Source organism: Hyla sarda, chromosome 2 (assembly GCF_029499605.1).
Source record: "Hyla sarda isolate aHylSar1 chromosome 2, aHylSar1.hap1, whole genome shotgun sequence".
NCBI lineage: Eukaryota > Metazoa > Chordata > Amphibia > Anura > Hylidae > Hyla > Hyla sarda.
In genome coordinates this window covers 10,192,508-10,210,403 of record NC_079190.1, presented here as the reverse complement: position 1 = coordinate 10,210,403, position 17,896 = coordinate 10,192,508, and the positions used below count along the sequence as shown (strand labels likewise).

The 17,896-nt window shown below is 41.5% G+C and overlaps 1 protein-coding gene across 2 annotated transcripts; it reads right to left on the bottom strand.

Moving 5' to 3' along the window:
* Positions 1-3,121: 3,121 nt before the first annotated feature.
* LOC130358214 (mitochondrial uncoupling protein 2-like) lies at positions 3,122-16,627 on the bottom strand. 2 transcript variants are annotated; one of them, XM_056561118.1, is made up of 8 exons: positions 16,497-16,627; positions 14,499-14,658; positions 10,932-11,160; positions 8,879-9,086; positions 8,396-8,590; positions 7,833-7,934; positions 5,413-5,593; positions 3,122-4,024 (listed from the first exon to the last, which is right to left on the bottom strand). In XM_056561118.1, exons 3-8 carry the CDS (start codon positions 11,055-11,057, stop codon positions 3,910-3,912), a joined length of 927 nt encoding a protein of 308 aa, XP_056417093.1. In that variant the 5' UTR covers positions 11,058-11,160; positions 14,499-14,658; positions 16,497-16,627; the 3' UTR covers positions 3,122-3,909. The 2 variants fall into 2 exon arrangements, with proteins under 2 accessions (XP_056417093.1, XP_056417094.1); XM_056561119.1 differs by lacking the exons at positions 14,499-14,658; positions 16,497-16,627 and adding an exon at positions 12,589-12,889.
* Positions 16,628-17,896: the final 1,269 nt, after the last annotated feature.

Sequence of the window (17,896 nt, the reverse complement as noted above, 5' to 3'; positions counted from 1 at the left end):
AACAAGGGGCATAATCCACTTTCTCGTTCAGACCCAACGGGCCCGCTGCGGCAGCGCGTATGATCCAATCCACATTGTAATAGAAATTTATGTAAAATTTATACCGGACTTGGTCTAATTCTCTCTATACCAGAAAAAGTCAAGTGATCTGTCTGCCCCCCCCCCCCCCCCGTGGAACTCGACCACATGGGAAATCAGGCGAGGCGCGTCCTTTTAAAGTACGAAGCGAATAGAAATGTTCTCTTATTCGCGCACTTAATTGCCTGATAGTTTTCCCTATGTAGAAGAATCTGCAGGGGCAGAAGATCACGTATACTACATACTTAGTCCGGCACGTGATGATATCTGTGACTGCACCGAGGCGCATTGTTTTTAACTCCGCATTAAACTTGCAAAACTTACAACAATAATTCCCTTTCGGGGTACTCTTTTCGAGCCAAGTAGTTTTTCTGGGGTCTTCATCTTTCTTTTTTAGAGTGTCACCTAACATCCTATTTCTCCTATAGGAAATAAGATTTCCTCATCGCGACTTAATTCAGGGTCACTTTCTAGTAAAAGAGAACTTTTTCCTGATCGCTCTATTATTGGGTTATTAGGGGAATTTTGGAAGGTGAAAGTGAAACGTTTATTCTCTCCTAAAAGACCTCGTTTCTTTTTATCTATCAATAAAGTATCTTACTACGCTACAAGCTTTCTCTCTTCCTTCTGTAATTAGTTGTAACGGACTCTTTCTTTCCATCAACCGCTTTTGAAGTTCGTCGGCCTGTCTTTCGAATGTCATGCCTGAAACATTGTTTCTTCTAAGGCGTATAAACTGGCCATAAGGGACACCCCTCTTCACTGACTGGGGGGTGGGAGCTCCCATAATGAAGAAGGGTGTTCCTGGCTGTCTCTTTTCTATATCCTTCGCTGACAACTCTATTCTGCTCTACTATAAAAGTCTCACATCTAGAAACTCTATTGAGAATCCGCCGAATTGGGAAGTTCATTTTATTTACATTGGTCAGATAAGTGACAAAGTCACTAAATTGATTTTCTGTGCCTGCCCACGCTATTAGAACGTCGTCGACGTATCTTGCATAGACCTTTAAATGACCAATGAAGGGGGTTAGTTGATGAGTATATGTATTGGCTCTCAAATTCTGCTAAGAATAAATTAGCATAGGTACAGGACACCGGGGTCCCCATAGGGATCCCGGTGTCCTGCCTATACCACTGTTCTCCAAACTTAAATGTGCTATTTGTCAGCAGGAAGCTGAGTGCCTCTGTCACGAAGTCTATGAATTGGGTCGTTTTGTTCGAGCGAGTTAAACTCTCGGATAGCCTGTACACCCGCATCATGTGGGATACGGGTGTACAGGCTAACGACATCAATTGAACATAACTTCCAATCCTCTTCCCAGGTAAAGTTCTTTCATCATTTGAAGTAGGTGCAGTCTATATTTAATATATGCTGGTAAAAATCGGTGACAGTAGCCATTCTAAATAATGTGACAGATGCTCGGTGACAGATCCCACTCCCAAGACGATAGGTCATCCAGGGGGTGGGATCTGTCCATTGTGTAGGTAGGGTCAGTTGTAAGGGGGAATAAGTGGTTGTCTCCTAACTGCCTTTTGACTGTTTTGTCGCCTGTTTGTGTACCCCCCCCCCCCCCTCCCCCCATATGTTGATCCCTCTCCTCCCCCCCCCCCTCCCCCTCTCTCTACGTTTAATCTGTTTAACTTTCTGGAGCCAGTTGATATATAAAATAAAAAAAATAAAAAAGTTTTCCTGGAATACCCCTTTGAGTGCCGAGACCACCTTGGCAGCACCTAGAGCCGTATGAGCTCTGCCCCCCCGCGTAAATAAGATGCTAGACCACCGCCGCTGTTTGTGCATTGGGCTTTATTGTTTCATGCCAAGTCATCCATATAAAAGACAGACAACAAAAACCGGGAACAGGAGTCATTTGGTCTAGTTGGGGGGGGGGGGGGGGAAGGGTGTCACATAGGAATGTGACAGTCACACGTCAACCATAATAAAAGGAGAAGTCCTCGCAGCTTCGGCTGCAACCAGTGACAAGCTTCGTTACTTCAACCAGTAATCTTGCACCTTGACAGTGGTTCAAATGGTGGATCTTCAGCTGTTGCTAAACTACAACTCCCAGCATGCCCGGACAGCCAATGGCTGTCCGGGCATGCTGGGAGTTGTAGTTTTGCAACAGCTGGAGGCACACTGTTCTAGGGATAGCAAAGGAATAGCGGATTTTACTCTGGTCATGAGAGCCAACAGCAAAGCAGTGGTTTTGGACCCGATTAATAAAATTTCAGGGGGTTTATCCACAATTAGAAACACATAGCTGCTTTCTTAAACAGCGCCACCTCCCATCTTCAGGTTGTGTGTGGTATTGCAGCAGAGTTCAAATTAAGCGAGTAGAGTCTACACAACCTAAATACAAGGCCAGCGCTGCCTACTGACTATTCACTAGAGATGAGCAAACTTACAGTAAATTCGATTCGTCACGAACTTCTCGGCTCGGCAGTTGAGGACTTATCCTGCATAAATTAGTTCAGCCTTCAGGTGCTCCGGTGGGCTGGAAAAGGTGGATACATTCCTAGGAGAGAGTCTCCTAGGAATGTATCCACCTTTTCCAGCCCACGGGAGCACCTGAAAGCTGAACTCATTTATGCAGGATAAGTCATCAACTGCCGAGCCGAGAAGTTCGTGACGAATCGAATTTACTGTAAGTTTGCTCATCTCTACTATTCACTTAAAGGGGTACTCCTGTGGGGAAAAAAAATATTTTTTTTAATATTCTTTCTCAATCAACTGGTGCCAGAAAGTTAAACAGATTTGTAAGTTACTTCTATTAAAAAAAATCTTAATCCTTCCAGTACATTTTAGGGGCTGTATACTACAGAGGAAATTCTCCTCTTTTTTTGGATTTCTCTTCTGTCACGACCACAGTGCTCTCTGCTGTCCATTTTAGGAACTGTCCAGATCAGCATATGTTTGCTATAGGGATTTTCCCCTATTCTGGACAGTTCTTAAAATGGACAGCAGAGAGCACTGTGACAGAAGAGAAAAAAAAAAAAAAAAAAAATTTCCTCTGTAGTAAACAGCCCCTAAAAAGTACTGGAAGGATTAAGATTTTTTTTTTTTTTTTTTTAATAGATTTAATTTACGAATCTGTTTAACTTTCTGGCACCAGTTAAAAAAATAAAAATAAATAAAAAGAAGAAGTTTTCCACGGGAGTACCCCTTTAATTAGAACTCCACTTGCAATACCACACACAACCTGAGGACAGGGGCAGCACTATTACAACTCAACCCTATTCACTTTAATGGAACTAAGCTGCAATACCATACACAACCTGAAGACAAGAGTGGTGGCCATTACATCTCAGCTCCATTCACTTTTAATGAAACAGACCTGTAATACCACACACAACATGGAGGACAGGAGTGGCGCTGTTGCTTTAGGCAGCTATTTTTTCCTATACTGGATAACCCCCCCTTCAATGCCATAAAAATGATAAGGATTTACAAGATTACTCAGCCGTAACGTTTAAAAATTCTTAAAAACCAGAACTGATTAAAATCAAAAAACACAAGACAGAAGTAATAAAAAAAAAAATTAAAAAAGTTTTAGCGAGTAATGTAAGGGGTTAAGCAGAACAGGATCTGCAGTCATGGTCACGACAGAATGTGAGCGCCAATTCCTGCCTGGTCTTGGGTTTTATTGATGCAATAAGAGAAGTTTTGGGGTTTTTCGTATTTTTCTTCACTTTTTTTCTTCTTCTAAAGTAGTAAAACTAAAACCTGAGCTTCTACCTAAGGAAGGATTTTTTTTTTTAATTTTTTTTGGGGAAAAAAAACGTAAAAACTATTGTAAACAACTACAAGAGGTAGAGACAGGTAGAAGTGCGTCAGAGAGGGGCCTCCCAGGAGCCGCGGGCGGACATCATGGCCCTCTTCAGCTGCTCGTAGGTCACGAACATCACAACGTTCCAGGAGCCCAGCCTGAGGAAGGACGGCATGAACCTGAGCGGGGAGACCGGATGGTTAGGACAAGAATTTACCACGTTAAAAATACCCAGACACCCCCTTAGAAGGTTAAAAAAAAAAAAAAAAAAGTTAAAATAAAAAAGTATATTATTTTAGATTTATATTAGATTTCTTAAAAAAATTTTAAAATTAAAAATAAAAAAACAGCGCCACCCTTGTCTTTAGGTAGAGTGTGGTATTGCAACATTATGTATTTCTAATTATAATAAAATATTTTGTAACAAAAATCTTTTTTTTGGGTGCATTCACATGTACAGTATTCTGTGCAGATTTCAATGTAAACTAAATGACCGCGCACAACTTCTATTCAGCAGTTACAAATCCTGCGCAGGACCCTGTATGTGTGAATAGACCCATATATAGTGTACTAAATAAATATTTTACATAGTTATTCCATTTTTTTTTTAATTTGTATAGAGAACCTATGCAAATTATATTAAAATTGTACATATTTAAATAAAATAAAAAAAAGTGTTTATTTTTTACATATTTATGCAAAATATTTTTAACACTAAAAATGTCATAAAACTTACATATGTATTACAAAATATTTAATTACATGATTAAAAATATAAAATGTTGCAATATCACACCACCGAAGGACAAGGATGGCGCTAAAAGAAATTAGCCTTGTTTTCTAATCCTGGATAACAGAGTTAAAGGGGTACTCCACTTTTTTGGGGGGGGGGGGCACATTCTAAATCAACTGATGCCAGAAAGTTAAACAGATTTGTAAATAAGATTTTTAAATTTAAAAATAAATAAATAAATCCTTCCAGTACTTATCTGCATGTTCCACAGAGCGTTCCTTTTTTGAATTTCCTTTCTGTCTGACCAGTGCTCTCTGCTGACACCTCTGTCCATTTTTAGGAACTGTCCAGAGTAGGAGAGGTTTGCTATGGGGGATTTGCTCCTACTCTGGACAGAGGTGTCAGCAGAGAGCACTGTGGTCAGACAGAAAGGAAATTCAAAAAGAAAACTCTGGATTAAGATTTTTTTTTTTATAGAAATAGTTTACAAATTTGTTTAACTTTCTGGCACCAGTTTAAAAATAAATAAAAAAAAAAGTTTTCCAGTGGAGTACCCTTTTAGGGTTCGTTCACACGGGCAGATTACCTGCAGAATTTCCGCAGCAAATAATCTGCTACCATTGAATTCAATGGGTCTGTAGGAGAATCTGCAAAACTGCCTTTATTGCGGATTTTCTGATGACCCGTTGAAGTCAATAGTAGCAAAATCCGCTGCGGATTTTCCGAAGCAAATACGCAGCGGATATTCCGCAGGCAATCTGCCCATGTGAATGTGCCTTTAAGCAGTTTGTGCAAGAAGTTCTACTACAAAAAATAAAATGGAGGCTTACTTACCCCTTGTAGAAGGCCCGGGGCCCCTCCTTCCGCAGCATGGTGAGGGCACAGTTTACGGCACCTTGGTACTGTCCCTTGGCAGAGTTCATGTATCTTGTCTTCACTACATCGACGGGGGAAGCGATCACCGTGGTGCAGAAACCAGCGCCGAACGCGGAGGTGAAGTGACATGGGAGGTTGTCTGCCAGACACATGAAGGCAGGGGTTATGGTCAGTACCGAACGCTCTACATATGGCACCAACATATACTGCAGCAATGAGTGTGCTACATAAGACCCTGTTATGTGAACCTCACTATTTAATCCAGTGGTGTCCAAACTGAACTGATGCAGAACTACAACTCCCAGCATGGCTACAAAGTGGGACAGGTTATGAGTTCAAATCCAACTATAGACAAAAGGGGTACTCCACTGCCCCAGTGTTCGGGACATTTTGTTCCGAACCCTGGGTGTGGGGTCGTGACACCGTCACGCCCCCTCCCATAGACTAGCATTGAGGGGGCGTGGTGTGATGAGGGGCTTGGCAGTGACATCATGACCCCCCCCCCCCCCAGGGTTCAGAACATAGTGTTCTGGGCAGTGGAGTACCCCTTTAATTGAAGAAAATAAAATTTTTTTATGTTTTGAATGCTGGAGTACCCCTTTATGTCTGTAGTTGGATTTGAACTCATAGCCCACCCTACTTGCAGTCTCTAAAGACATCTGTGGTGGCCACGGGTGAGGTCCGCAGCCACCGCTATGCTGGGGTTAGCTACTTGGTTCTTGGGGGTATTAACCCAGGGTCGGATGGTATTAACCCTTAATGTCACGTGACGCCACTGTAGTCTTGGTATCTCCCAGGGTACTACAGGTCCAGGGAACTCCGTCTCCCCACAGGCTAGCAAGGAAAGAATTGACTCCACACTAGGTTGCAGTTTAACGGAGGCTTTACCAACTTGAAGATAGGTGGTACATTCTCCACAGCGCTCAACCAAAGTCTCCCAAAGGGTTAACAGAGTCTCTAGAGGACCACAGAGCTTGCAGTGCCTGGACTTGATATTGCATATATGCTTGGCTCTTACGGCCGGACTAGGAGTTTTAGGTCTGCGCTATATTAGGCTTGAGATTAAAGTCACTTACTGAAGTGTCGGTAGATTTGTGGCTTTTCGCCGGAAGATAATGAATTGTCCTTTAGGAATTCTCTGATCAAGGCTGAAGTAAAGGCTGGATATTTCTCCACTCTGTACTGAAATGAGTTGACGATTTTTCACTCTGAACTCAACTTTTCTCCTGAACTCCTGCACTCCTCTCCACACCTGAACTCTCCAGAACTCCTGACCCCTGAACACTTGACCTCCAGAATTCCTCCTGAACTCTGCTCCTCAACTCTCCAGAGCTGCAGAACTCAACTACACAGGAAATGCCACCCCTTATCAGGGAAGGCTAAATAAAGCCCATTGGCCAGGCAGCTGTGGATCATAGAGTTGTCTGTCTCTCCTTTGGGATTAGCAATAAAGTTACAATTAATAACATAACACCTTACACAAAAGTCTAGCCCTCAGTCCTCCACTCTCACATACGCTGACTGAGCATGAGGTTGCTAGGTAACATACTTAAAGCTACAGATTCCTAATAACGGATTGCTAAGTTATAACAGTGCAAATACACATTAGAAATGGCCGAGTCCCTGCAGGGGAGCCCCCAGGACACTGGAGGTCTCAATCTGACAGGGCCTACAATACCTTGACACAATGTACCTGTACTGGGACACCACACATCTATTGGATGTAGCTGCCCTGTAAGTCCGTGACCCCCATCCAGTGGCTGTCCGTGTTTTTTTTTTGCAACAGCAAGACTAGGTTTACACTACGGAATCTCCGGGCAGAAAATTCTGAGTGCTAGGACCGCACAGACACCGCAGTCTCCAATAGACTAAAATGTGTTGCGCTAGTATTTCCGCCTGAAGAATGAGCAACGCCATTCTTCAGGCGGAAGTTTTAAAGCGGATTTTCTGTTCACAAATTCCGAAGTGCGAGTTTGTGAACGGAAACCCATTCACTACACGTTTTAGTAAGCGGAATTTCTGCCTGCAATTTCAGAGTGGAATCGCAGGTGTAAATTCCGTAGTCTGAACCTAGCCTTAGAGGGCCGCAGGTTGGGCAGAGATCACTGCTACAAATGTATAGTCATACGACTCTCCCAGCATGTCTGTTTTGACTTATTTGCATACTGTCCTCCCATAGTGCTTTGCCTGCAAGACAACAGAACTCTCCCCAGGACTGCATCACAATGGCATTTAAAAATATATATTATGCACTTTTTTTTTAATATAAATGACAATTTTTTATATTTTACATTATATAATTTATGATATATTAACATTACCCAAAAATGAATGTAACTTCTACCCCCCCCCCCCCCCATTACATATAGGACACTCACCACTCATAAGGTTGGATTTCAGGAGCGTGTCCTTGATGAGGTCGTAGGTCACCAGCTCGGCGCAGTTTACTAAGGCATTCCGGGTGATGTTTGGCCCTGTGCCTGAACACAAAAAAAAAAAAAATTATAAAATATTTGATTACCAATTACCAAATTGCTGAAATAGTGCAGCTTTTTACTGAAAAAATAATATAAAATTAAAAAAAACAATTCTCTAAAATGCATAATTTTCTGCTATTTTGCCCATTCACAGGGGGGGGGGGAAATAAAAAATAATAAATTATATATACTTGAGAATGCTGGCATATGGCCGGCGAAACGTCGCTTTTGTACCACATGGAATAAAGCACTTTGCATTACATTTCGGTGTGATCTATATATTATATACACACATTTTGGTGCAGTAAAAAAGCAGGTTTGAGTTAAAAATTCTCTCAATAGATTTTCAAAATTTTTATAAAAATGTATATTCAACATTGCAGAAAATTTGTTAAACAAAAAAATTAACTGTTTAAATATAGTTAATTTAAATATAAATAAACTAATTTATTATAAATACAAACCTTTCCACAGGCCTCGCATGCCTTCCTCTTTGGCGATGGTCTTGTAGGCCTCCATTGTTCCCTTGTATCTCCTAGAGTTGGAGACATTGGCCTGAGCTTGGAAGCGCACCTTCACCACGTCCGTGGGCTGAGCAATGGCGACGGCCATGGCTCCGGTTGTGCAGCCAGCGAGGAGTCTGCTCCCGATTCCAACATCTGCAGGAAAACAAAAGTTAGAAGATGAAACACTGATAACTAGGGTAAAGGTGCTGCTGTAGTGAGTCAATAGATAAAAGTAATTGTTCAAAGTGGACCTCCAGATGTTGCAAAGCTACAATTCCCAGCATGCCCGGACAGCCAACGGCTGTCCGGGCATGCTGGGAGTTGTAGTTTTGCAACAGCTGAAGATCCACAGCTTCGACGACATAGCAACACTGCAGCTCTGGATGTGACTAGAGTATGTCATGCCCCACCCACAGAGGAGGACACTTCACCACTACTTACGTTCAGATCCTTTGGTGTAGAATTGCTTGACAGAGTCATAGAGTCCGATACGGACGGACGCGAAACTCATCTGTCGCTGGAGACCGGCCACCAGCCCATTGTAAAGGCTCCGTGGTCCTTCTGTCTTGACCATGGTGGAGATGGTCCCAAAGACGCCCTTATACTGGGCAGACTTCACATTGACCTGGGTCTTGGTCTCTCCTTGGATCTACACAAGGGGAAGGTACATGTAGCTATATACATCTACAATAGGAGACCCAACAATCACTGTACAGATCTGTTTTCTGACCCAGATTAGGGCACCACCCCCAAGGATCTATAGTTGTGGCCATCATACCTAAGCTTAGGGCACCACATGGGGGTGGGATACACTGTATAGCGAGTCAGATAAGGGATCACCACTTGGACATTCTCAAGTTTAGGGTACCACACGGGAGTATAAACTAGTATGCTTGCCACTTTAGATCCTCAGGGGTTGTCCTAATCACATCTATTCGGCTGGGTTCACACCACGTTTTTTGCAATACAGTTCCCGTATCAGGTTTTTGATAAAAACAGGATTCCTCAAAACCGGACCAAACTACCAAAACGTGTATAAAATTTTTTATCCGTATATGGTTTGAAAAATGATGTCCGGTTGCATCCGTTTAAGGAAAAAAAAAAAAAAAAAAAAAAAAAAAAAAAAAGTGTATACGTTTTTAACTTTACTCCATTATGAATAAAGTTTCACTTGTTTGATTGAAATTCCAGTACAAAAACTGTGCAAACCAGATTGACTGTACGCACATATGGTTCCCATGTAAAAAAAAAACAAAAACGTTTCAATACGGTTTTTAACCCGGACCAAAATCAGTGGTAGGTTATGGTTTTTGGGGTACTGGAAGGAAAACAAAAAAAAAAAAAAACCCTGACAGAGCCGTACAGGATGCCAAACAGACAACCAGATTCATTGTTTGGCACATGGTTTTCAATATGGTTCCGTACGGTTTTCAATTAGAAAATGTATACAGGAACTGTATTGCAAAGACGTGGTGTGTACCCGGCCTTACCCCTTTTAGGGCACCACATGGGTTGGGGAATATGTTTATAGTAAAGCAGATATAAGGGACAACCCTTGAGAATCTGATGTTAAGGCCATTATCAAGCTTAAGGCACTACATGTGGGATACACTAAAGTGAGGCAGATAAGATTTGGAACAACCCCTGAGGATCTTATCCGCCTCGCTTTAGTGTATCCCCCATGTAGTGCCCCAATATTGATAATGACCTTAATGATTCTCAAGGGTTATCCCTTATTTTATCTGCTTTACTATGCAACATATCCCCAACCCATGTGGTACCCTAAGAAGGGTAATGGGTATAATTAGGACAACCCCTGAGGATCTATAGTAGTGGCTATTGTGCATCTTAGGGCACCGCATTTTTTGGGGGGGGGGTCATTATATATCATGGCAGATATGATGATGAAGTAAGTCCCTTGAGGATCTATTGTGTGAGCATTATACACAGCTTAAGGTACCACATGAGGTGGGGAAATATACTGCATAGTGAGCATGGCCCCCCAGTATCTATAGTTATGGCCATTATAATTAGCTTCGGACACCCCATGGGGATTGAGTGGATACACTATATAGCGAGTCAGATAAGGGGCAACACTTTACAATCCATCATGTGGCCATCAGTTTAGGGTACAACATGGGGATACACTTAAGTGAAGCAGATATCACGAGGGACAACCCCAGAAGATCTATAGTAGGGGTCATTAGCCATCTTAGGGCACAACATGGAGGCGGGGGACTCCCTTTATGGAATGGAAGATACAATGAAGGACGGCCCCCGAGGATTTATTTTGTGCCCATTATACCCAGCTTAGGGCACCTCATGAAGGGGGGGGGGGGGGGGAATACATTGTATGACGGACACTATATAGTGAGGCAGATATGATAGGCGACCCTTGAGGATCTATAGTTGTGAACATTACCCAGCTTTCCCAGGATCAGATCCAGCCAGGCGGCTTTAGGAAAATATAAATAGCCTGGACGCCTTAACTCACCTGGAGTCGGACTTTTGCAGTGTCCAGAGGGAAGGTGAACAGGTCGGCAATGCACGCCGCTGTACCTGCGCCAATGAACTTCACTGCGGCGGTAGGGGGGACATCTGTGGGTTTGAATCCAACCATTTTGGGAGGTTTTGGATTATACAAATAGCCAAAAAAAGATGGACCTGGTGCGTCCGGGGAGGAGGTGTAGTGATAAGACAAGGCAAATAAACTCTGCCTGAATCTAAAAGGAGAAAACCAAAATAAAATTTAATAAAGAGATAATACCAAGTGGTCGAATCGAGTTCGACCAGTGATCCCCACCTTCCCCCACCCCAAAACCTGCATCTTAACTAGAACTCCCAGCATGCCCAGAGAGACCCTTCTTTGACTATTGTGCATCTTGATGCTGCTTTTGTATTGATACTATAGCACTTTATTGTGCAGATTTTTTGGCTATTGAGGAGATTTACAATGTTACTGGTAAATTTTGCATCACCGCCCCCCATAGAAGACCTAACAATGGCCCCTATAAAAGAGGCTGCTGGGAAGTGAATGCAGCCATTCCCAGGACCAGACACTAGAGATGAGGGAACTTACAGTAAATTCGATTCGTCACGAACTTCTCGGCTCGGCGGTTGCTGACTTTCCTGCATAAATTAGTTCAGCTTTCCGGTGCTCCCGTGGGCTGAAAAAGGTGGATACAGTCCTAGGAAAGAGTCTCCTAGGACTGTATCCACCTTTTCCAGCCCACCGGAGCACCTGAAAGCTGAACTAATTTAAGCAGGAAAAGTAATCAACTGCCGAGCCGAGAAGTCCGTGACGAATCGAATTGACTAAGTTCGCTCATCTCTACCAGACACCTATAGGGCAGGATTGTATGAAGGGTTTTAATGTATTGTATAGTTTTTATTGCATTATTCCAGTGGTCTCCTAACTGTGGCCCTCCAGATGTTGCAAAAACTACAACTCCCAGCATGCCCGGACAGCCGTTGGCTGTCCGGGCATGCTGGGAGTTGTAGTTTTTGCAACATCTGGAGGGCCACAGTTAGGAGACCACTGGAATAATCTATGAAGACAGCTCCGGGCGGACAGTAGTGCGAGGACCCGTCCCACCATTTGTCTCTGGGACCTTTCACCTAGATCCTATATGGAACCACCCCGTCTGCACTTCTCTCCTCTAGGCGTCAGGTTACAGGCAAAGTCTGCACAATGACTGCAAAAAAACAGGAACCGATACTGGGAGAGGCAAAACGGCGACAGGTGCGACACGGGAGACAAAAACCCATGTCCTGCACCTGGTCCATCTATACACGAGAAACTGGTTGAGAGAGAAAAAAAAAAATTTTAATTAAAAAAAAAAAATTAAAAAAATTAAATTTAGCAAAAAAAAAAATTCTTGTTTTTTAAATTTAAATATATAAAATTTATATTTATATTTTATTTATTTAATATTTATATATAAAAAAATATAAAATATATACATATAAATAAATAGATAGAGAAAAATTATTTTTATTTTGGGTTTCTAGTTATACTTTAGTTTTCTGAAGATATTTTTTTAGGCCCTATTAAGGCTGTGAACACTGGCATTTTTGGGGGGAAAAAAATTTTAAAAAAAAAACCCGCCCTCAATTTTTCTCCGGCATGATGCAGTCTTGTAGGCGTTTACCTAGAGACCCAAAATCATTCATATATTTTTTTGGCGCAAAAATATGTATTTTCGGCCTAACGCCATTTTTATGATGCTTTCTTCGGGCTATACGTCAGCAGCTTATCAGAAAGTGATGTATGTTCAGCCTAATGGGGGAGATCAAAACCTGTGTAGGGGGAAGAGCGGTGCAGTTGCCCATAGCAACCAGATTGCTTTCATTTTTCTCAGGCCTCAAAGTGAAAGTAGATCTGATTGGTTGCCATGGGCAACTGGACCATTCTTCCTCTACTCAGGTTTTGATGAATCCCCCCCCTATGTAGTTTTCTCCCGGCAGGCCCACTGACTTGAATCGGCTGAATGTAATCTTTGTGGAAGGAAGATTTAGCAAAACCTTTGTAAAGGAGATGTTGACCAGTTGCCCATAGCAACCAATCAGATCGCTTCTTTCATTTTTCATTTTCAGAGGCCTTTGCAGAAGTGAAAGAAGCAATCTGATTGGTTGCTATGGGCTACTTTAAGATTATATATAAATGGGAAACACACACGGTGTTGTGTGAACAGCGAAATGTCGCACTTTCCTGTTCATGGAATAAAAGTCACTTTATTTTTGAAATTTTGGAGTGCTGCAGATAGCTAGAGATCTAGATATATCTATATTTACACATTTGTTTAATAAAAAAAAGTGATGCATATGTATAGTGTGCACATATATATATGTGTGCATATGTATAGTGTGCGTATATATATGTGCGCATATGTATAGTGTGCGTATATATATGTGCGCATATGTATAGTGTGCGTATATATATGTGCGCACATGTATAGTGTGCGTATATATATGTGCGCACATGTATAGTGTGCGTATATATATGTGCGCACATGTATAGTGTGCGTATATATATGTGCGCACATGTATAGTGTGCATATATATATGTGTGCATATGTATAGTGTGCGTATATATATATGTGTGCATATGTATAGTGTATATATATATGTGTGCATATGTATAGTGTATATATATATGTGTGCATATGTATAGTGTATATATATATGTGTGCATATGTATAGTGTGTATATATATGTGTGCATATGTATAGTGTGTATATATATGTGTGCATATGTATAGTGTGTATATATATGTGTGCATATGTATAGTGTGTATATATATGTGTGCATATGTATAGTGTGTATATATATGTGTGCATATGTATAGTGTGTATATATATGTGTGCATATGTATAGTGTATATATATGTGTGCATATGTATAGTGTATATATATGTGTGCATATGTATAGTGTATATATATGTGTGCATATGTATAGTGTATATATATGTGTGCATATGTATAGTGTATATATGTATATATATATGTGTGCATATATATATGTGTGCATATGTATAGTGTGTATATATATGTGTGCATATGTATAGTGTATATATATGTGTGCATATGTATAGTGTGCATATATATGTGTGCATATGTATAGTGTATATATATGTGTGCATATGTATAGTGTGCATATATATGTGTGCATATGTATAGTGTATATATGTGTGCATATGTATAGTGTATATATGTGTGCATATGTATAGTGTATATATATGTATAGTGTATATATATGTGTGCATATGTATAGTGTATATATATGTATAGTGTATATATATGTGTGCATATGTATAGTGTGTATATATATGTGTGCATATGTATAGTGTGTATATATATATATATATATGTGTGCATATGTATAGTGTGCATATGTATAGTGTATATATATGTGTGCATATGTATAGTATATATTTTTACTACACTATAAATATATTTTATACACACACACACTTATTTAAACAAATGTGTCTTTTCTATACGATGGTAAAAATAAAAAAATTCTATATATTTTTTTTAAATCCCTAGAAGAGGGGTCTCACCTTCAGCGTCTTCCAGCTGGAGAGGGGATGGTCGGAGGATCAGGCTTCCCTGAAGGCGTCGCGCCCGTCAGATTTACCACTGGGAGTGGAGACACGATATCCTTTGCTTTCCATAGAAAATTGTTGGTAAAAACGATGTTGTATAATCATAATCCTTATGCTGCGAGAAAGATGGGAGTAGAGGAAACAGTTAAAAAAAAAAAGCTACAAAAATTCTCTTCAATAAAAAAGGTTATTCATGTCACATTATAGAGCAGCAAACTAACCTTTGGCTCCCCGGCTGTTGCAAAACTACAACTCCCAGCATGCCCGGACAGCCAACGGCTGTCCGGGCATGCTGGGAGTTGTAGTTTTGCATGATTAGATCACCGGTATCAAGACAGGATATGAGTATTTAAAAAACTGTTTGAACATGAACAAAAAGAAGTTCTCCAGTGACTCATATAGGGGTTTCTTATGTGTGACGTAGCCGGAGGCGATAGTTTCCTGGTAACCTACGAAATTTACAGCAATTTTCCCCAGAAGTGGTGTAGGGGGAACCTACTGTTCTCTTTATTTTATTACAACTAGAGATGAGCGAACTTACAGTAAATTCGATTCGTCACAAACTTCTCAGCTCGGCAGTTGATGACTTTACCCGCATCAATTAGTTCAGCTTTCCGGTGCTCCGGTGGGCTGGAAAAGGGGCATACAGTCCTAGGAAAGAGTCTCCTAGGACTGTATCCACCTTTTCCAGCCCACCGGAGCACCTGAAAACTAATTTATGCAGGAAAAGTCGTCAACTGCCGAGCCGAGAAGTTCGTGACGAATCGAATTTACTGTAAGTTCGCTCATCTCTAATTACAACTCTAGCAGTTCCATATGAAGATTATAGGGTCCTCGTTCTATTTTCCATGCAGGTGAATGCAGTTTATTGTTCGCCGTTATCAGCCATAAGGTTGAATAGGATTCTTCAGTGGGATAAGAGCAGACCCTCCCCCCTCCAGTGCAGGGACCCTCATGTATATCATGTGACCGATGTAAGGGGCTCACACCATTACAACCATATGTCTTTTTTGCCTCTATAGAATTAACCCTCCCTCCCCCATCTATTTCTCAGTTCCTGGAGCCATTAACAGAGATAATAATGGCTGGCATCCCCCTCCCCCACAACATCCGCTCTCAGCAGGGTTAGAGCACCTACAGGAATAGGGGATGTCACCATTTACACAACTGGGTTAGAGAGCATTGTCCCTATGAGAGGTCTGCATCTAACATATTACAGTCTAGTGAGCCAACAGGGCCACCATTACAGCTCTGATGTGGGCCACCCCCCAGCTTTCTCTGGTTCCAGAATGGAAAGCCTGCCATGTAAGTGAGTGAAAAAATTTTTTTATTTTTATTTATAATATATATATATATATATAGCAGGGTCTCCTTCACTTCATTGATACAGATGATTAAAAATGGAGGTCCTCCAACCACATTGGTGCGATGTTTCCCCAACCAGTGTGTGGTCATGCTGGGAGTTGTAGTTTTGCAACAGCTGGAGGCACACATTGTTTGGGAAACAGGTGATGGGATGAAGCAGCTTGGACAATTGAGTATCATCATTACATAAAGCCAAAATACACCCAGACACTTAGCTACCAATTTGAAAAAAAATATAGGTTAAAGAGATTATATATATATATATATATATATATATATATATATATATATATATATATATATATAATAATAATAATCATTTCAAGTTCTGAGAGAGACAGTATCAATAATTGACAGAATAAACCAATGACTGATCAGCGCAGGTGCAGTAGAAGCAGCAACAATGTATCAGATCATTAGGATCACATGTTCAAAAAGCAACAGTAACAGCTAAATACAAAGGAAATAAAGAATCAACTAATACGTCACAGATACAAGACTATAAGTATATCAAGCAATAAGTATAACATACAATGTATCCACTAACATCACAGTCACAATGTACTAACTGCTGATAAAGACACTTACCGGTATAGAATAGAAGAAAGGGGATAAGAGCTGCTGGAGGGGGCAGGGCGGTGATTCCGGAGGAGGCAGGGGGTGAAGTGCTTGTGCTCAGCGGGGAGAGAAAGGGCTGAGTCACCGGACAGGGCTCTGCTGCTTTATATAGACTGTGGGCGGGGCCAGAGATCACCCCTCCCTGCTATCACCCTGGACACACCCCCTCCTCACTGTCACCCTACACATATCATTAGGATATTCCCTTCAGTATACCCCCACATAGCTGTACACCATCAGGATATTCCCTCCTATATACCCCCACATAGCTGTACACCATCAGGATATTCCCTACAATATACCCCACATAGCTGTACACCATCAGGATATTCCCTCCTATATACCCCCACATAGCTGTACACCATCAGGATATTACCTACAATATACCCCACATAGCTGTACACCATCAGGATATTCCCTCCAATATACCCCACATAGCTGTACACCATCAGGATATTCCCTCCTATATACCCCACATAGCTGTACACCATCAGGATATTCCCTACAATATACCCCACATAGCTGTACACCATCAGGATATTCCCTCCTATATACCCCACATAGCTGTACACCATCAGGATATTCCCTACAATATACCCCACATAGCTGTACACCATCAGGATATTCCCTCCTATATACCCCCACATAGCTGTACACCATCAGGATATTCCCTACAATATACCCCACATAGCTGTACACCATCAGGATATTCCCTCCTATATACCCCCACATAGCTGTACACCATCAGGATATTCCCTCCTATATACCCCCACATAGCTGTACACCATCAGGATATTACCTACAATATACCCCACATAGCTGTACACCATCAGGATATTCCCTCCTATATACCCCCACATAGCTGTACACCATCAGGATATTCCCTACAATATACCCCACATAGCTGTACACCATCAGGATATTCCCTCCATTATACCCCCACATAGCTGTACACCATCAGGATATTCCCTCCTATATACCCCCACATAGCTGTACACCATCAGGATATTCCCTCCAATATACCCCCACATAGCTGTACACCATCAGGATATTCCCTCCAATATACCCCCACATAGCTGTACACCATCAGGATATTCCCTCCAATATACCCCCACATAGCTGTACACCATCAGGATATTCCCTCCAATATACCCCCACATAGCTGTACACCATCAGGATATTCCCTCCAATACACCCCCACATAGCTGTACACCATCAGGATATTCTCTCCTATATACCCCCACATAGCTGTACACCATCAGGATATTCCCTCCAATATACCCCCACATAGCTGTACACCATCAGGATATTCCCTCCAATATACCCCCACATAGCTGTACACCATCAGGATATTCCCTCCTATATACCCC